The sequence below is a fragment of the Molothrus ater genome, chromosome 6 (assembly GCF_012460135.2).
Source record: "Molothrus ater isolate BHLD 08-10-18 breed brown headed cowbird chromosome 6, BPBGC_Mater_1.1, whole genome shotgun sequence".
Classification (NCBI taxonomy): domain Eukaryota; kingdom Metazoa; phylum Chordata; class Aves; order Passeriformes; family Icteridae; genus Molothrus; species Molothrus ater.
The window spans coordinates 52,906,962-52,925,918 of NC_050483.2; the positions used below are offsets into that span (position 1 = coordinate 52,906,962).

An 18,957-nucleotide genomic window follows, 5' to 3' on the forward strand; every position below is an offset into this window, starting at 1 on the left:
ATATGTATTCACAGCCCTCATTTAGTTCTGAAAGAGGTCAAGAGCTCATGAAAAATCAGAGCAAATGCAGAATATTCTGAGGAATGGACAGGCACTGGTGTAAAGGACATCAGACATCCCATGATAGGAATCCTAGGGCTGATCAAGAATTTCATGATGCAAAAACTTGAAAATATTTTTTGTTAAATTGTGTGTATATTTGAGAAATATAGATAAATTATTTACCTACCAATTAATCCTCGTTTGAAACAGCAGCAGATACTGCAGTTAATGCAGTGATATTTTGACTGTAGTTTCTCCTGGGTAGGTGATGAATTTTTTCCCCTTTTCCATTGCTTTCCATACTGTGTTCCAGGGTGCTTGTTACCACTGCTTGGAGTGTTGTAAAGCCAAAAGCACAACCAAAGTTAACAGCAGCAACCCATCTTAATTCCTTTCACTTTGAAATACTTAAAATAAAACATTTTAAAAAGTGCTTTTAAAAATTTATTCTGAAGACTTAGCTGAATGAGGCAGAAAGTACCAGACTAACTTCTGTTGTAGCTTTTTCAAGGTAAATGCTGCCTACACAACAAACTTGTCTTTCAGATGTTTTTTCCTAAACTGTTTGAATGTTTTGATGCTTTTGTAAGAAGCCACACAAAATTGAAACAGATAATTAATTAATTAATTAATTAAAATTCAGTGTAAGTCACTGTATTAATTTGATATGCTTTAAAAATGGAGATTTTGAGTTAAATCAGTTGCCTGAAATGTTTAAGCTCTGAGGAGCTTGTAATTTTGGGGGGGTTTATATGTAATTAGAAGTGAGTGCAAATATATTTGAAGTTCTGTAGTTGTTACCTTAAAGGCTGTGCCTCAGATCACTTTTGAGGCATTGTTCCCACTCCCTTCACTGTGCATTGCTCGTTGTTGTACTTGTGTTTTTAGAGCTGTAGTTTTCAGCCATTCTGATCAGTTTATCCTTGCATGTTCACTGTCCTGGTTGCAGCATGAAGCGTGCCAGTTCTCTGAATGTTCTTAACATGGGTGGCAAGGCTACTGAAGATCATTTTCAAGTAAGAAGCCCTACAATACTCTTACAAAAATAAATACTGTTAGTAGGGTTTGGGATGAAAAGAATGTGATAAATAATAACCCAGCAACCTCACAGTGATTGTAAGGTCCTACTTCTGTAAGGTGTTTGAAGGCTGTGCTTAAGGCATCATTCTCTGACACTTTTATGAATTATGATTAATTTTAAGAAAGAGTTCAAGTCTAACCAGGAAAGAGCATTGGCTTTTATGATACCAAGTAGTCTCTGGCTTTGGACTTCTATTACAGTGGATATAAAACTTATGGAATATTACATTCTTGTAAAAGCAACTTAAAAATGCAAGAACTGTTAAAGCCCAATATTTTCAATATTTTTTTACTGCAGTCTGTTTATTGCAAGGAGCCCTGTCATTGTAATTGCTGTATGTTACCAGGTGCCCTTAAACACTTCAGTTGTTTCTGAGGTTGCACAGGAGCAGTCTCAAAAGTTTGTCTGATCTGTGTTGTGCTTCTGCTAATATAAAAACTTACTTTGCTTAACTGTTCATGGTGTGCCCAAGTGCTACTCCTCATTGCCTGTTTTTACCTAACAAATCACTGTTTAAATTGTCAAATGAGTGAGCAATGTTCTTCTAAACACTGCTGTGTGTTTTACTAACACAGTAACTGCTACTAATTTTAGGAAGATAAAATTGCTTCTCTACTAACAAAACTGTAGGTGAGGATCTTCATCACCATCCCCTAAAGTAGCAGCAGGAAAGCCCCAGCTGTGGCTCTTGTTGTACTCCCCAGTGGTGTAAAAGTGGTGGAGCTGTGTGATCCTGATGAATGCTCTGCAGAGTTCTCTGTGGCTGGAAGTGTGAGCAAAACTTTGCTCAGGGTGAGGTTCAGCCAAATCCAGTGCAGGGTAAAGCACAATTCTCTGCAGCAGCAGTGCCAAGGGTGTCAAAGAGCCGTGTCCCAAGTGCCCCTGCCTGGATGGATCCCCAGTGTGTGTTAAACTGATGTCACTTCCAGAGGAGGGGCTTTTTGTTGGTGGCTACAACCCAGTAGTAAAATCAGTTCTTTCTTCTTGTGAACTTTTGTGGTCCCTCCACTATCCATACCCATGGCAATTCCCATAAATGGGCTCTTGCATTTCTGGGAAGGCTTAGGCTGGATTGTAAGGGTGTTTATGCTTTATAGTATTGCTAGTTAAAAATCGGGGAAAAAGATGTTTATTGGACTCTGGAAAGCATCCCCCTATCCAGCATGAACGGTTCTCAGTAGTTGCCTATGTTTGTTCCCATTTGTTAAAACTGGTACTTTGTTTGTTTGCTTGAACTATCTGGACATCTGCTTAATTTCTTTGTTTGTTTTTTTCCCCTTCACGCAGGAACGAAATAATTGTCTGACAGACTCGCGAGCTCTGAGTGTCAGTCATTCTGATCTGGCACACTGAGAGCTGGGACAGAAGCTAGCTAATATTCCTTGTGAATAAAGAAGCACTGAGACCTTCAAAGCTTTGGTTCCTCATCCTTGTCCATAGGAACACCTAGTTTGTAGATGTTGTTGGTTTTTTTCCAATGGACTGCTGTTTTTACTTTTTAAATAGGGACAATTTTAAACACAGCATTAGTGAGTGTTTTCTTCTAAGGGAAAACTATAGATAGGTATTGCTCCTTGCACTGCCCCCGTTCATGCTACTTACATAAATTTCTTTAATAGATCTGACTATTACAGCAGCCAAAAAAAAAAAACAAGAGTAAAAAAACCAAACACATTCAATGTGTACCAAAATGCATTGGTGTTGGAAAATATAAAGAAACTGTGTGGCAGTAAATCCATGCAGTGCTGGAATGAGAAATGGATAAATTTATGTGCATTACTGTAGAAATTCCGGTTCAGCATTCTGTAGTGGTGGGGTTTGCCCTTGCACCACTGAATCTTGTACTGGTAGAAGCCTTGGCTAGCAAAACAGCACTTAGACATGACTGACTTAACCACTAGACTGAGCTGTTAAATCCTGCAGAAGTGATGGCTGGGGGTGAGTTACATTTAGATAGAATAAACAGCAACACCTGTGACCATAACTTCTGATATTGTAAGTCTTAGGGCACAATAGTCAATGGATATAGGATGGTTTCTGTACATCAGGAGAAATGGAAAAAAATCTTTACTTTGTGTGATTGAAGAATACTCAAGTTTTGGACTGCAACTGTCCCAGAGCAGCTGCTGCTGCTTTCAGGGGAGCATCGAGCCTCAGGTTGACATTCTCGCTTGTCCACTGGAATTCACAGTCCCATTCTCTGTTTGCTGAAAATGCCCAACATTTCCTTATGCTGATCCCAAATCCTGCCTTTTTCCACACCAGCTGGTGACAGCAGAAGCAGGCACTGCACGCCAGGATGTCCCACTGTGGAGTGGCTGCTCTGCAAGGACCACTCCCTGCTAAGGCCCTCGTGGAAGCACTCAGAGGCTGTAAGTGACCTGTGTGACCACATATCCATGTTACAGGTTAATATATATATGCTGTCTGTACACAGGACTGCTGCTGGAACAAAGTATGTATGTATGTTTTAAGGATTTTATAGGCCTTAGGATTTCCTTTTGCTTTTCTGTAAAGCTTGTAATTTTGTTCATCTTTTGTAAAAATTCCTATTTGTGTGAAGTTGGATAAGAAAGTAAAAAAAAAAACAAGCAGTGTGTGTAAAAATGTATTTGTGGTCATAGTTGTGAGTTGGAAAATGTCGAACAAAATTAACTTTGGGAAAAGCTGGAAAATTCATTTAAAGTCAGCACCAACTGAAGAAGGTAAAATATAGGAACATAGGAAAGTTTTAGTATTTGAACAGGCTGTGAAAAGTAATTAGAATTAGTACTTAGTAGGAGTTTTTGACTGGGTTTGCACCTGGTTTTAAGTTGGTTACAGTAACTGATGCAGAAGTTGTCTGTGTAATGCACTTAACAATGTTTACCAGGAGGTACCGTCTGAGCATCTCTGCAAAGGAAGCCGTGCATGGTGCACCTGCTTTAGAGAGTGTAGGAATGGTGAGAGACAATGCTGCTAATAATTTTGTAGAAGTTTTAGCACATAGTGCAATTCCTTAATGAACTTGAGCAGGAACAGGTTGTTGCTCGTTTATCTTAACAATAGATACTCATTTAATGTTGACTCTTGAGTTTTAATCTTTTTATTAAGAGCTTTTTATATTAAAAAAAATGTAATATATATGCTTCTTTTCCCCCCCTAAAGTAAAACGTGCTCAGTGCCCCTGCTGGCTGACTGGGCTCCCTGCACAGAGGCAGACTGAGCTGGCTTTGCTCAAAAGAGCCGTGTCAGGCTGCCAGGCCAGGGGTGCCCATGTGCAGCCCCAACCCCGCTGGAGTCTGGCTTCCAAAAGAACCCCACAGAACTATTCAGACACAAAACTGTTTTGGTAGTAAGGAATTACTTAAACTGAAGGATGGGATTCCCACATTCAGCTTTGAAACAGAATGATTTTTTACAATCTCTCAAGCCCCCAGCCCTGTGTAAATAAGCAATAAATTATGTAACCATGCCAAATGACAATGTACAGTAAGTTTCAAAGTGCAAGACTGTGGTTTGTAGAGGTTGATGGTGAGGGAAATTTCCTGGTCAAGATCTTGCTGGTGGTGGCATTACTAATATTGTGCTTCTAAATGTTTTAATCCTTTTTATAATATTTTAAAGTGTGATGGAAAGTTAAGTTGTTGCGCTAATGCATATTAAACAACTTTTATATTTAAGAGGTTCATTTTTTTTTTCTGAGAAGAAACAAATTTCAAGACTTCTTTAATCCATAATCCCTGAGAACAGTAGCCAGGTCCTTACTGTTAGGAGCCAGTGAGCTGTTAGCAGTTTGAGAACTTTTAAAAAACCCAAACCAAACCAAAGTCAACATTGCCTGTGTTTGAAGCATAGATGAGTTACTGTCAGGACATGGTTTATGTACACTTATATTTCAGACAGCTTCTCAGTTCACTTTTGTGCAAGATTTTCTTTCTTGATTTCCTTTTGTAAGGTTGTAGTTAGAGCTAAGAGTCTGCATAAAGAATATATCCAGAATATCCAGTTGTATAATTCTGGGATGTCTTCAGCACCAAATTAAATCAACAGCTCTGATGAAATAGAAAACCAGAAAAGACCTTCAGAATTGACAGACACCTTGTTAGGAAAACTGCAACAGTGCAGTTGTGTTTTTAATCTGGCATTTTTGGCCTTGACTAAAATTTTAAGGGTGAACTTGAATAAAAAGGTAATGAGGACTCCACATTGGGCCTCAGCTTCTCCCCCATCAGTGGTGAGTCTGGATGTGGGATGGATTGTACATGGAATTGTTCCTGATAGAAAGGTGCCTGTTGCCCTTCTGTCTCTGGCTGTGTGCTATATTTGCAATATTCATTCTTGAGTTTAGATCTTACTGAATAGTCTTGTAAAATGTAATTGTTCCATGATTTGCTCCTCTTCTGGAGGAGTAACTGACCTGTTGCTGTGGTGTGCCTGCACTTACACAATGCAAAAGGAGTCAGTTATCTACAGTTTGTACTTAGAGTAAATGACACTTTCATCCCCCAAGCACTCCTTAATTAGTAAATTAAAATGGTTTTGAGCTTGAGACGTATTTGTACTTAAATTGTATAATTTGAATCCAGAGATTTTGCAGATGGTATAATTCTGTTGTAAATATCTAATAAAAGGTGTGTGCAGTGCTGCATTGACAGTTGTGTTTACAGTAGTTGATGATAGTTGGTTTTTGTTATGTAGGTCACATGTTGTGTCTGAAGGCTGCCAAGAGAGTGCATTTTTGGTCATGTTAGTCTGTACTGAGAGAATAAAAGTTAACAGATGTCATGGATTTACAGAAGTACACAGGGGTGGGTGTGTGTGTGTAAATATTTAGAATTGAGGAGTATCTCAAACATCTCCATTGGGTTATTTTTTCCCCTAAAACCATTCACAGTTGTGCCAGTACACTGAATAGTTAAGGTCAGTTGTTAGAAAACCTGAAACAACAAAGCAAGAAGCCAAACAGAGTGTGGGGGTCTGGTAGAGGTCCAAAGGCCCACGCTGGGAGGGTGCTTGTGCTCACAGTGAAGTTGCAACACTTCCTTGGTTACATCTGCTTGTACATGAGAAATATTTAGGGAACCATAGTTTCTCAAGTGTTAACATTTCTTTTCAAAGTGTAGAAGAATATTTAAGTAGTCTTGCAGGATAAAGACTTAATACATTCTAGACTGTAAATCTTCCTTGTAAAAACTACTTCCTTTTTTTTCCTTGTATAAAATACAAATCTCAGTTGTGAAACCCAAAGATGAATAAAGCTCTATAAAGGGAAGGTTCTTAAATTGCATTTATTAAAACTTAAGTACATTTCAACACTTTTGACACAGGGCTTCAGTAGACAGGGTGTTGGGTTCCTGTGAGGGTTTGCAGCCCAAAACTGCCCTTGGGGCAGGTGGAGATCCTGGGCTGTGCTGGGGGTGGGACTGAGGGATGGGGCAGGAGCTGGAGTGATTGAGTGTTGGCTGTGAGCCTCAGCTGCATTTGAGATTTCAGGGTTTGTGTGTGCTCATGAGCCAGGAGACAAACTGTAATGTACTCAGACTCAGCTGGAGAGAAATAACCAACAAACCAGTGGGGTAATGACACAACACTTGAGCAGGCAAAATGTTACTTGTTTGTTGGTAAAAGTATTTTTCACCAGGTAAACTGAAACTTTGATTGCAGACCCATCTGTGACTTAGAACACATCAGGGCTGTTCCAGAAAGCAGTTGCAAGTTGCAAAAAAAGGGTGATCAAAATATCACTGACTCATCTTTTGCTCAAAATATCAAAATATGACTGAGCCTTCAGAAGTTTCACACTGTTCTGGACATGGCTCACAGCAAGGCAAACTCCTGGGATTGGAGCCCAGCATTTGGCTGAGGCTCTTCTGTAAATGAATATCCAGGTAGAGTTTGATGACTCCATGAATCAGCTGCATCTCTGTGTGGCTGCTTTTCCCAGTCAGCACAATGGGATGATCATTGCCTTGGCTGCAGTTCCAGCCCAGCTGCACAGGGCAGGAACAGAGGAGAACTGGAGTGGCACCTGTGCTGCATTAGTTGACCTTTATTGAAGTTATTAGGGAGGAGGCACAGAAGGGGTAAGGGTTTAGGGAGGAGGTGGCCCTGCTTGTCACTTTTTCCTTGGAGGACACAAAGGTTTACTAAGCTTCCTGGTTGGATTTTAAAAGAAGCTGTGAGGTCATTTCCAAATACAGAGAATTAAGACACTTTAGAAAAATTATTTAGACACAACTTGTGCTATTTGCACAAGGGCCCCTGAGACATCTGAAGGGGTTGCAGAAGGCACTGCACTGAAAGCAACTCATCCTTTCTGCTTGCTTACACTCTCCTTCCTTCAGCTTCAAGCTGTGCCTGTTCTCCTCTGGAACTTCCCCAGGCTGTCACTCAGGGTCTCTTTTCCTTGAGTCAAACTCAGTTGTCCCTTGAGAAATCTGCCACAGTTCCAGCTGAGGCAGTTTACAGCCAGACAAAGCTTTCAGCTATGCAGCTGCATGTTTCCACATGGAAAGAGGATGAATGTCCTGAAGGAGCTTGACTGGCGACAAGCAGAGGAGGCAGCTGCTTCACAAACACAGGGGTCCTGGCCAAAAGAGACCTGAGCAGTGTCACCCCACAGAAAGATGTGGAGTTCCTGTCTGGGCCAGCAGCAGGAGGAGGGCAAAGGGGAGAGCTCCACGAGTGTGGGATACAAGTGAGCATCACTCACTGCTGAGAGCAGCCACACAACAGAGGCCTCTGGACAGTGTCACTTCACCTGGCTTGCTTTCACATGGAACAGAGCAAAGGAAAAATTCAGCCATAGGAGGAGTGGATGTCATGGTAGTGGTCTGAGGACAGCAGAAAAATGTGACAAATAGCAAAAAGACAGGAACAAAACCCATGTGAAGCTGTAACTGAACAAAAAAATCACCTCAGAAGAGCAATAGCATCTGAATGGATGAAAAGAGCTGAAGGTGCCCTTCAGGATCATGGCTGAGCTGAGAGCCCAGCAGCAGGGACACAGGACATGAGAAGCAGCAATCCAGCAAACCATGAAGAATGCTGATTTAGCAAAACACAGAGCAGGGCAGAGCACCAGGGAGAGCACAGAGAGCTTGCCCTGAGGCTACAAAGCTTCAGCAATGGGCAAAGAGAACAGGGGATGGGGGATGTGGTTTGCTGTCCTTCAAATAAAGGAGACTAAAGATGCTTTTGCTATGAAGGGAAGGGACTGGAAAGCAGGAAAAGAGTGGAAATGAACCATTAAAAAATTTTAAAGAGTGCTATGAAGCTAGATACAGTCAGCTAGTACAAAGGCAGTGCAATTTTAATTCTTACAGTAAGATGTTAAAGTACCTTTATGGGATTATTTTCATTAAAATCTTAATAACAAATGGTTTTAAAATAGGACAGTTGCTTTGTGACAAAGAATGGCTATCCTTAATTGGCAGCATGAGATCCAGAACCACCAGCAGGCAACATAAACTGCTTGAATTTCAAGTCCTGTTGGGTCTGGGAACAGGGTACAAAACTACAGTAAATGCTGTTTTTAGATGAGCATGTTATTAAAATAAAATTAGACATCATGGAGATTGCTACATCCCACTCTACTGTGCAGCCTCCACCTACCCACAGCTTCCCTTTCCTTCAGAACCTCCAGGACATTCATCTCACAAGGAAAAGCTGAATATCCAAGAGTAAGAAGATCATCTTGCACAATGCAGACAAGGCTAAATGTAGCCACACCATTGCTCATATACCTCACCATCAGTTTCTCTCATCTAGGAACAATTGCATTTCACCAGTAATTCTTCCTGAAAGCAAAGCCCTGGTACATTTTTGGAGCAGGAGGCTTTACTATGCAAAAGTGTTACTTTATTCCTTTTACACCTTCCAGCTGTACTGTATAGTAGCAGAAGGATGGAGGAAGATGAGGAGCAAAAACAACACTTAAAGTCCTGCTGCTGCCAGGGCCGGGTGCCGCCGCTGCGGGGGAGTGGCCAGGCAGCCACACCCGCCGGGCCATCAGCCTCATCAGCAGCTGGTTGGACCAGGTTATCCCAAGGGCTGGAGTGACTCTGCTGCCCGCTACCCTGGAAGGGAAGTATGACACATTTCTGCATGCATGGATTTCATAGGAAATACCTTCTGTTGTAACCAAACTGCACTAGAAGGCATCGTGTATTGTTTTTCTAAGATATATTGAAAACTATGGGTCCTTGAAGACAGAGGTGACAGGGTTACTCACAAAACTTAGGTTCTCCCTGTGGCAAGGAAACAGCCGGAGGAGGAGTGATTCTGTACAGAACAGCTGTCATTCTTTCAACTACAGCTAGGGGGGAATACCTGCCTCCATCTGGACAGGCCTCTCTTGCAACAGGAAAACCACACGAGAAAAATGGTTCAACTTTTAATATCTGAAGTATGTAACTGTTGGCCTTGGATTCCATTTGCAGGTATATTTAAAAATGGTGGGTAAACAAAAGACTGCATTTGTGTGACTTTCAACTCAAGGTTTCCTGGAAAAAGTGCAATTTCTCTAGTAAAATAAATACAAGATAACCAGGGAAAAATAATAATTGAACCTTATTCTTGTTCTGTGTTAGCTCCAGAATCTGAAGAACAGAGTGAACTCCTCACAAACACCCACTTATGTAGCACCCAATTTATGCAGTAAATCAAGGTTATAGTTAGGATTCAAACAACAAATATGTACATTTGAATCCTGTTAATATCTTGGTGTCAGAAGATACTATTTTGGGTTTTTTCTTAGCTTACTAACACAGCCAGCTGCTAGGGTTTGGTTGCTGTATTTTTTAAGCAGACAGGAGGTGCATGCAGTTACATCAGAGACAAGATGCAGAAATACTCTCGTGTCAGCAGGTACTCAGGCCATTAACTCCAGAGAATTTTTCCTGCTAACTTGTGATCAGGGATTACAATGTAAATGTGTATGACAGTTTCTTCCCCTTCACAGTACGAGCTAGTGCTGATCTCCAGCAAATCCAGCATTGCTGGGTAGATGCCCCAGTGCTCCTCACATGATTTTGTAGCCTACCCTGGAGTGACAAAGATCAGAATGGTTCAGAGCTGCTGTGTTTGACATTGTCATTCTGTGTGGGTGACTCACCTGCAACTGCACTGAGCAGCTTCTGACTCACTCACTGCATCCGTCACCTGGAGCACAAAAACAGATTTGCAGCTGACCTGGGGTTCTGGGTTTGTATTCAGCAAGCACGAGGGCAGGGAAGGGAACCAAGGCAAGAAAATCCAAGTTATCAGAGCATATATTAAGCCAAGTTAGAAAACACTTATTCTTTCAAGGCAAACTAAAATGGATTTGGGAATCACAAGCTGAGTTTGTAGCCTTAGAACTACTTAGCAAGGTACAGCTTACATTAATTAAATTTCTACTAGATGGATGCCTTGTTTGTTAAAAAATAAACCCAAACCACAAACAAATCCCCCACATTCACAAAACTGTTCCAGTGCTGTAGCTGGAGAAAAAAAGTACAAAAGCCCAGATCTCCCAAAAGTGCCCTGCTCTCAATGATTTCACTACCTTTGAAGTTTCTCTGTGGCCTGCCTGCACATTGACTTACCCCTTCCCAAGGCCACACTGGAGTGTGAATGCTTCACCTCTGGCATTCAGATGCTCCTTCAACTTGTGAGCAGACTAAGAGCAGTGTCTTGCCTTGTTTTCTCAAAAGAAACCTCTTTGTGACCAGTGTCATTGTGAGCTTGTTTTGGTCCAGCGCAAGCCAGTGCATGCACTTTAGTGCTTCAGTAATCTCAGCAATCACACAAAACTGCTGAATTCCACAGAAACGCAGCAAAGTCCCTGGTGCTTCACTGTCTCCTGGAATATAACTGCCTGCAGAGCTCCCAGAGCAATCCTCCTGACAATGGCATTTGAAGCCAGTGGTAAGAACTCTGTTATTTTCCTTTGATGCTCTGTGCAGTTGCTATACCTACCTATTTCTGTTAGCTTTAGTGGACAACTTTTGAGAGCATTAACTTTTGTCATTATATTACAAAGGTTCCATATTGTTGTCTCCTTATTGCAAGAGTTTCATACCTCCTTAATGTTTCTCGTAGGCAGTTCCTCTAAGCATAGACTCTTCTTCTTCTCACAGTAGCCAACCGACTCCAGTTCCCCTCTCAACCAGCCAACCCACTCTTTTATAGTACTCTTCTCATTGGCTACAGCTGTGGCCTGTTAAAGTCAGGCCTGTTCCTAATCTCTAATAATTGGCTCAGCTGCAACTCCTTAGGGGTAAGATTACTTTCTATACTACCTTTATTTTCTTATATTCTATCTCCCTACAATTAACAGCCTATAAAAGTTTAAGTAATAAACTTTGAGTAGTTAACGTTTACTAAAGTACATCAGTTTAAGGAAGCTTCAGTTTCCATCAGTCATCAACTGACGGTGGTAAATACAGCACCATGAAATCTGCATTTACACAGATTGTTCCATCACCCTCCAGCCATTTATCAAGCAGTCCCTACAGATAAGAAGCCATGGGATACCATACCTGGTTAATGCACACGATGGGAGTCCTGAACCTGGTGCTCAAGCTGTGCAGCTGAGCCCCAAAGGCCTGCAGGTATCGAGCCTTCAGGGCAGCGTCAGCCGGGCCGAACTCCGCGCGGAACAGCGCGGCCATGGAGTCGATGAGCACGAGGCGCGCCATGCCCCGGGCCAGCAGCAGGGACAGCCTCCTTGTCAGGCACTGCTGGAACGTGTCCTGCCACACACACACACACACACACAGGGACAGTGACACAGGGCAAAGAACCCTGCTGGACATCAGGAGACTGAGCTACAGCAATCACCACTGCACATGAGCTCAGGGAGTTCTGAATCATGAAGGCAGCTGGTAGATCTCTGAGTCTCACCAGTAACCACATCTGGTGGTGTTACTGAGGAAGAGACAAAACTGCAACCTGCATTTACCTGCAGCTCTGACTTCACTGATACTTTTAAATCTCAAAGGTGTAGTACTACACTCCTAAACTGTTTTGTTTTCATAGAGTTATTTAATGTTAAGGGGTTGGAATGGACCTTCAAAATCTTCCAGTCCCAACCCCCTACCATGGGCAGGGACACCTCCCACCACACCAGGTTGCTCAGAGCCACATCCGGCCTGGCCTTAAACACTGCCCGGGATGGGGCATCTACAGTTTCTCTGAGCAACCTCTTCCAGTATCTCAGCACCCCCACAGCAAAGAATTTCTTCCTAATATCGAAATTTCCCCTCTTTCAGCTGGTACCCTTGCCCTGTCCACATGTCCTGACAGAGAGTCCCTCTCCAGCCTCCCTGCAGCTTCTTCAGATACTGGAAGGCTCCTATGAGGTCCCCATAGGAGGGACCTTTTCTTCTCCAGGCTGAACAGCCCCAACTTTCTCAGCCTGCCTGGGGAAGGAGTGGTTCTCACTGAAACACTCGGGACATGAGACTATCTTAAAGTGTTCCAAACCAGTTACAAACTGTGCTGCTCTTCCACTAATGCCCTTAACAGTAAAATACTGCCTCAAATCCATATTGATCAAGAGTCTTAGAAACGTTCTTTGTGCTACTACTTACCAGGTCTGCTGCCTGCTCAACGAAAATATTGTTTCCAAATCTGATCTTCTGTATGATTTCAGCTGGAACATCTGCACGCAGCTTGTGCTGTTGGTCTATGAGCTGCTGCAAACGTTTGCTTGGGAAAACATCTTCTGTACAAATGTAGACAGCTCCTGTAGCCAAGGAAACCACAGGGCTCTTACACACACAGTTTTCTTAACAGCACACATATTATGGCAGACATTCTGCATTGAAAAGCTACACACACAGATTTGGAAATCCATGTTTGTTTGGTTATTTTGTAACCATGTTGAATCAGTGATGAACAAAAACCCCACTTCTGTGACTCTCCTGCAGATGCCTGCTCCTTTCTTCAGCACCAGCTGGGACAACTGGATTTGTACTCACCACTGGGTGACACTCACTGTGCACAGCTGTGGAGCACCTGATCCCCTGCCCTTGGGATCAGGCGTATCACACTTTATCCAACCCACAGAGTGACACTGCACAGTCTGCCTGCTTCAGCCAGAAATCCAAACCACAGCATTATGAATTTCATGCTAAAAACCTGTGCTAACTTGTGTTGAGACAACAGCTCCTAAGTAAAACTTTCTGGCCTTCTCAGCTGCCATGCTTATTTAAGCTGACTGCCTTCTGCACAGTGTTGCTTTAATGCTGAAAACCAGGGATTTCTCTACTATGAATTGTGGGCTCACAGAGAAATCATCTGCTTTCTGAAAACCAGACCTGCCTTAAGCAGGAGGTCACTTGTCCTCTCCTTGGTTTACTTAAAAAGGGTGGAATGTCCATTTCTTCAGATTTCATAGTCACTGGGGTTCTTCCAGATGCAGATTTGCATTTCTAGATAGATTGATGCTCCATTGATTAAATAATTGTATTTTGATCCATAGTTATTGCAACATTCAGGACACTGAAAACACAGTCAGAAGTCCAACAAAACCCAAACAGAAATCAGCAATTTCATCAAATCTGTTATTTAGGCCAATAAATGTGTTATGCAGGTCATTGACAAAAAATACCAGCAAAAATCAAACAAACAGGAATAAAACCTACTAAAACCCCCCAACCTCAAAAAGAAAAAATTTTGCTTCCTATGATCATAATCTGTCAGGCACCAAACCAGTTTGTTACCAAGAATCAGTAGCAAACATTATTTTCTAATTCAGAATTCTAATAAGGATATTAATTTGTTCCATTATATTCACATATTATTTATGAATATGGGCATATAAAATAAATTCAGCCAACACAACTGAACACAACTGACATTCCTAGAACAGCAGAAAGATATCCTGGAGGCAAAGGAGGCCTTTGTTTACTTTCAGCATTTCTTTGCTGCCAACCTCCTTGTCCTGAGAATTACAAACAAGACTAGCACTAAATTAAATGAAGTAACTGTTTAAAGAAATGTATTTCAACATCACCGCTTATGAGAAGGGAAGTTTCTAATCAGTAAAAAAATACAATGCAGGGAGGGATAATAATAATATAGAGATAATTTTAAATCAGCAGCAAAATCTTCCACTGGTAGTGCAGAGTTCTGTGAGAGTTTCTAAGCATTGCTGTTCTCCTCAAGTTTCCTAAAGGATAAAACTCCTCACATTTAACCTGAGCTGTAATTGCTGTATTTCTCACGGGAGGCTCAACACAAGAGTGCCAGTAGGGTGTTAGGCACCTTCCTTTGTTCCTTGATTTCAACACAAACAGGAAGAAGTGCTGGAGCATGGATAAAAATGTATTTAAACTATGTGCAGCAGTTAGCAGCAGCACACAAAGGAACAGAACAAAATATAATTGCTTCTGCTCTGATTAATGACATCGTGTAATGTAAGCCATGGGCTACTCACAGCCCTTTAAGCAAGATCTCAATTTGTACAGTCCATGATTTTTCCACGTGGGTGGATATAGTTCAAGAAATGAGTAAGTTTCCCCACAAGGAGCCACTGAGCTGCCAGATAAAGCCAGTGCTGTGTGGAAGGAGCAGCAAGGCCACAGGCAAAACACACCTAAGGCAGACTACCAGAATTCTCAGAAGTGACACAGGCTTCCTCTCTTTCTATGGCAGCAATAGTAAAAAAAAATAAAAATTGGGAGTTAGATTAATATGACAGAAGGGTAAAAACACCATACTCAAATCAAAGAATAAACCTGTATACATTGGTAAACCCAGGAAAATCACAGGTACAAAACAAGGTTACCTACCTTCAATTATATTTCCATTGATTTTACTCTGTAAATCAGTACAACTATTGTTATCAAAACAAATAATCTTTGAAATTTGAAATCCCCAGCTAGGGAATATATACCATAGACCCAAGATGTTTGTAGAAAGTTATCTGCTGAGCTGTTCTGCTGACCTGAGGAGCCAATGAGCTCTCAGGACAGCACCACTTCTCTTACATTGTTTGAGAGTGTGTTGAGTTGAACCCAGAGTGGCAGACAGGCAAACAACAGCCAACAGGAGTTGTGATTAAGTTAAGTTGTGCTGCAGGATGTGCACAGCTTTTCTCTCTGCAAACACACATTAGTCACTAACTGGCCTCCTGCTGAAGTTAGCCATGCACTGGGCCTGTGCACCTGCCTGGATGAGGTTCCTGAGGACAGTGTATTCCCTCAGATGGGAACTGAAGCCAGGTTTAGTTCAGCACTTACCAGACTCTAAGCCACCATACTTGTAAGGGTACTGCACACACAGGCACAGCTGTAAACTAATCTGAGTCTTCCCAGCAGAACTCTCCCCAGCAAGCTCTGTGATTCCCACCAAAGGAATGCCTCCTTTTAGCAAGCTGTCCAGCACTGAACATCCCAGGCTCAGCTTCTGGTGCTGGGAGGTGAAATGATCTTTATCTTGGTAGAGCTGAAGTGCTGCAGGGTTTGGGAGTGGTTTTAATGATTAAAAGAAAAAAAAAAAAAAAAGAAAAAGTAGTTCATTGTTTCATTTATTATTTTTCCAACACACAATGATACAAAATAGATGCTGTATACAAGGTTTATCCCTACAAGGGATGCTTGCTTTGTTGATGGAGAATTTCCCTAATTCAGCCTGGTCTTCCCCACCTCTCTCCCCATGAGACCTCTGCTGAGTATCTGTACAAAGATTGATAATTTACACTGAGTTCTTTCCTCCTCTCAAACTCTTTTTTTCCTTTCTCTGCCTTTAAGGTGTCCCTGAGGAAAGTTACACTCTGAGAGGATTTTGACAGCAAAGGTTCAAGCACAGCCATTATGGAAACAGAAGTAGCAGAGTACAAAACAGCACAGCAGGCATCTGGTCAAAGCCTGAAGACACATGCAATCACAGGAAAATAGGTTTTAAATACAGATTTGTCATTAAGAATTTGTGCAGAAGGAGCTATTAGGTCCTGCTTGTTTTGGAATGAGGTGTTTATGACAAAGCAGTTTATGAAGCTTTTAATATATGATATAAAGTTTTCAACTAGTCTTAGTCCAAAAGAGAATAGTGAGAGAGAGGAAGAGAGTGTGAAAGAAAAAGGAAATATTTTGTTCCTGTGTTTAAGTGTTTCAGACTGGAGAAATACTTTGTCCTGTTTCAAGCAGGTTCAATCCTGAAAATGACACCCATTCACTTCCATTTACCCCCAGGGGAGCTGTCCTTAGCATAGTTAAATCATTCACTACAGCACAATTAAAACACTTCTATTCTCATTTTAAACCCACATTCCTGTGTCATTGAGGAGCCAGAACCACAATTTCTCCCAGTGATAGTTATTTTGAGCTTTAGATAGAAGATTTTTTATGCCCTGACTGCATTACCTGTGACCATGCTGCTCCTCCTCAGTGTGTGAGAGACTGTTTTCAGCAGGCACTGGATGTCTGCACTGGAGAGCTTCATCAACCTCTGCAAGTCTGCTCCAGACAGGTTTAAAATCTCTTTTACTGATTTTATGTCAGCTGAAACAAGAGGAATTGTTATAAATATTTTTGGCTGTCTTACACAGCAAAGTTTTCCCAGTTTGTAATTCTCATTTACTTGGGGTTTATCTATGCTGAATTCTTGTACAGTGAGCAGGCAACACTCACGTGGAATGTACCAACACAAGCTGTAAAATTGTTTGGAAATTTATTATTGAAGCATTGGCAAAACCCAACACTTCCAATTACTCAGAAAACTTCTTCATGAAATACTTAATTACAGTTCTAAAATGTAAGTGTTCATCTGCCTGCTTATACCCACAAACCCACAATTATGTCAAGGATGTCACTGTGGTGAGAGATCTGTTAGAGGCAATGGCAAATTAAATTACCTTTTTTCAGGGCAGCAATTGTTTTAGGGTTCAAGTCAAACTGGTCCCAGTCCATCTCCTCACACAGCACAGCAATGAGCAGCACATCCCATAATTATCTGTGATAATTATCTGTGATAAAAGATAATTATCTGTGATTAAAGTGGCTTTTATCACAGACACAGGCAAGAAAAAAATAGGCATAAATCAGTGTCAAAAGTTTCCAGAACTTTTTTTTTTCTTCCTATTTTTAACAATAGATCTATCAGTTATCTTAGAGAAGTAGCAATTATTCTGGGGTTATGTTATTATGAGAATTATTGCTATTATTATTATTTTATATATTGATATAATTTTACTTGGGAAGAGTGAGGCCAGCAGGCTGAGGGAGGTGATTCTCCTCCCCCTCTATCAGCCCTAAGTGAGGCCACATCAGGAGTGCTGAGTTCAGTTCTGGGCTCCCCAGCACAAGAAACACAAGGAGCTACTGCAAAGGGGCCCAGCAGAGGCCACAAAGGTGATGAGGGGTCAGGAGCATCGCTCTGCTGAGGAGAGCCTGGAGAGGAGAAGACAGAGAGGGGATCCCATCAATGCATATCACAATCCAAAGGTGGTGCCAAGAGGATGGAGCCAAACTCTCTTCAGCTTCAGCTCAAGGTGAAGAAGAGCTCTTACACTGAGGGGGACAGAGCACTGGAACAGCTGCCCAGGAAGGCCACAGGGACATTCCAAACCCACCTGGACTCATTCCTGTGTCACTGCTTTGGGTGAGCCTGCCTGGGCTGGATGATCTCCAGAGCTCCCTTCCAACCCTGGCTATTCTCTAATCCAGCCCTTTGGCAGAAGTCTTCCCTGATGGCTGTTTACATTTATCCTATTAAAGAATTCAACCAATAATCCTTTAAAAAAGCAGTTAAGAGCTCCTGCTAGTTTTAATTGCCTGTAATTCTGCATAGTGCTTTTGCTCTATGTGCAGCTCACAAGCAAGCTGGAGCATTTATTCCTGCCCTGTCACTCTTCACACGAGCCTTTCATTTTCTAAGAGAAAAAAATCTCACACTCGAGCAGTTTAGGATGACCCAGGATTATTCATGCATTGGACAGTCAAATATACATTTATTAGCTAAAAGAAAATTTAATATTAAATTGTTAAAATCTGTTTGTTTCTTGTAACGACCTTTAACAGTTTTTTAAATACTTTGGTACAAAACAAAAACAGTTTAGCCCCATGGCTGCTTAGAAAGCACTGTGAGGTTCTTAGCATTATTCTGACATATTTATGAAGGATTGCAGCAGACAGCCGGTGGTTATATGAGCATAAACGACTTTATGAACAATCCCTTTTTCAACATGGGGGGAGAGGTTGTGACGGGTGCTAATAACAGAATAAATCTAAAAGAGAAGCAAGTTACTATTAAGTAACACCCATTTAAAGCAACGATCTGAAAAAATTCAGAAGCCGAAACTTACCGACATCAATCACGGTTACGACGGCCCTCGACTGAAGGGCTCCAAACCATTGCTGTGCTCACAGGGAGCCGCTCCATGGATGAGGCCCAGGGGAGACCGAAACACCGGGAGCGGGCCACGGGACCGGCAGCGGCCGGGGGAGCGGGGGGCGGACAGCCGGACACACGGACAGCCGGACAGAGCACGGCGCCGCCACAGGGCCCTCACGCAGTCACGAATCTCCCGCCGCCCGTGCAGCCAATCAGCGAGCAGCCTGCCCGCCGCAGGCCAATCAGAGCTCCCTTCAGTGACTGCCCCGGCGGGACAGCCAATGGCAGGGCGCCGTTCCCCTCCCGCTGGGCCGGCCGGGAGCAGCGAGGCTGGGCTGGGCTGGGCTGGGCTGGCTCAGAGCCTCGGGCGGGCGCTGGGGCCTCTCTGCGGAGCCGCTCTCTGCGGAGCCGCCCCTCGCGGCCGCGGCGGTCCGGGCTCCGTGTGCCGCTTCCTGGAACTCGGCGACGCGGCCCTTCGCTTCCGGGTTGCGGGGCACGAGAGAGGCGGGACTAGCGCGCCGAGGGGGACA

At 42.6% G+C, this 18,957-nt stretch overlaps 2 protein-coding genes across 5 annotated transcripts in view; one reads left to right on the forward strand and one right to left on the reverse strand.

Moving 5' to 3' along the window:
* KLC1 (kinesin light chain 1) overlaps positions 1-4,785 on the forward strand; it is a 45,544-nt gene extending 40,759 nt beyond the window's left edge. For 2 of the 4 annotated variants that reach the window (XM_036384228.2, XM_054515247.1), the window contains exons 15-16: positions 992-1,058; positions 2,411-4,785. In XM_036384228.2, the coding sequence (XP_036240121.1) occupies positions 992-1,058; positions 2,411-2,476 (133 nt within the window). In that variant the 3' untranslated portion in view covers positions 2,477-4,785. The remainder of the gene's footprint in view (positions 1-991; positions 1,059-2,410) is intronic. The other 2 variants (XM_036384230.2, XM_054515248.1) reach the window with 1 other exon arrangement.
* A 1,583-nt stretch (positions 4,786-6,368) lies between these two features.
* Positions 6,369-18,893, reverse strand: XRCC3 (X-ray repair cross complementing 3). Its single transcript, XM_036384234.2, has 8 exons — positions 18,399-18,893; positions 16,950-17,060; positions 16,459-16,596; positions 15,337-15,549; positions 12,682-12,836; positions 11,629-11,841; positions 10,221-10,267; positions 6,369-9,183 (listed from the first exon to the last, which is right to left on the reverse strand). The coding sequence occupies exons 2-8, from the start codon at positions 17,002-17,004 to the stop codon at positions 8,961-8,963; spliced, it is 1,044 nt and encodes a 347-aa protein (XP_036240127.1). The 5' UTR covers positions 17,005-17,060; positions 18,399-18,893; the 3' UTR covers positions 6,369-8,960.
* Between the last annotated feature and the right edge of the window lie 64 nt (positions 18,894-18,957).

Coding starts and splice junctions, on each gene's coding strand:
- XRCC3 (XM_036384234.2), bottom strand. CDS start 17,004: ATGGACTGGGACCAGTTTGACTTGAACCCTAAAACAATTGCTGCCCTG. Junction 10,268..11,628: donor CCATCGTGTGCATTAACCAG/GTATGGTATCCC, acceptor TTTGTGCTCCAG/GTGACGGATGCAGTGAGTGA. Junction 9,184..10,220: donor GCTGCTCAGTGCAGTTGCAG/GTGAGTCACCCA, acceptor CTTCCCTTCCAG/GGTAGCGGGCAGCAGAGTCA.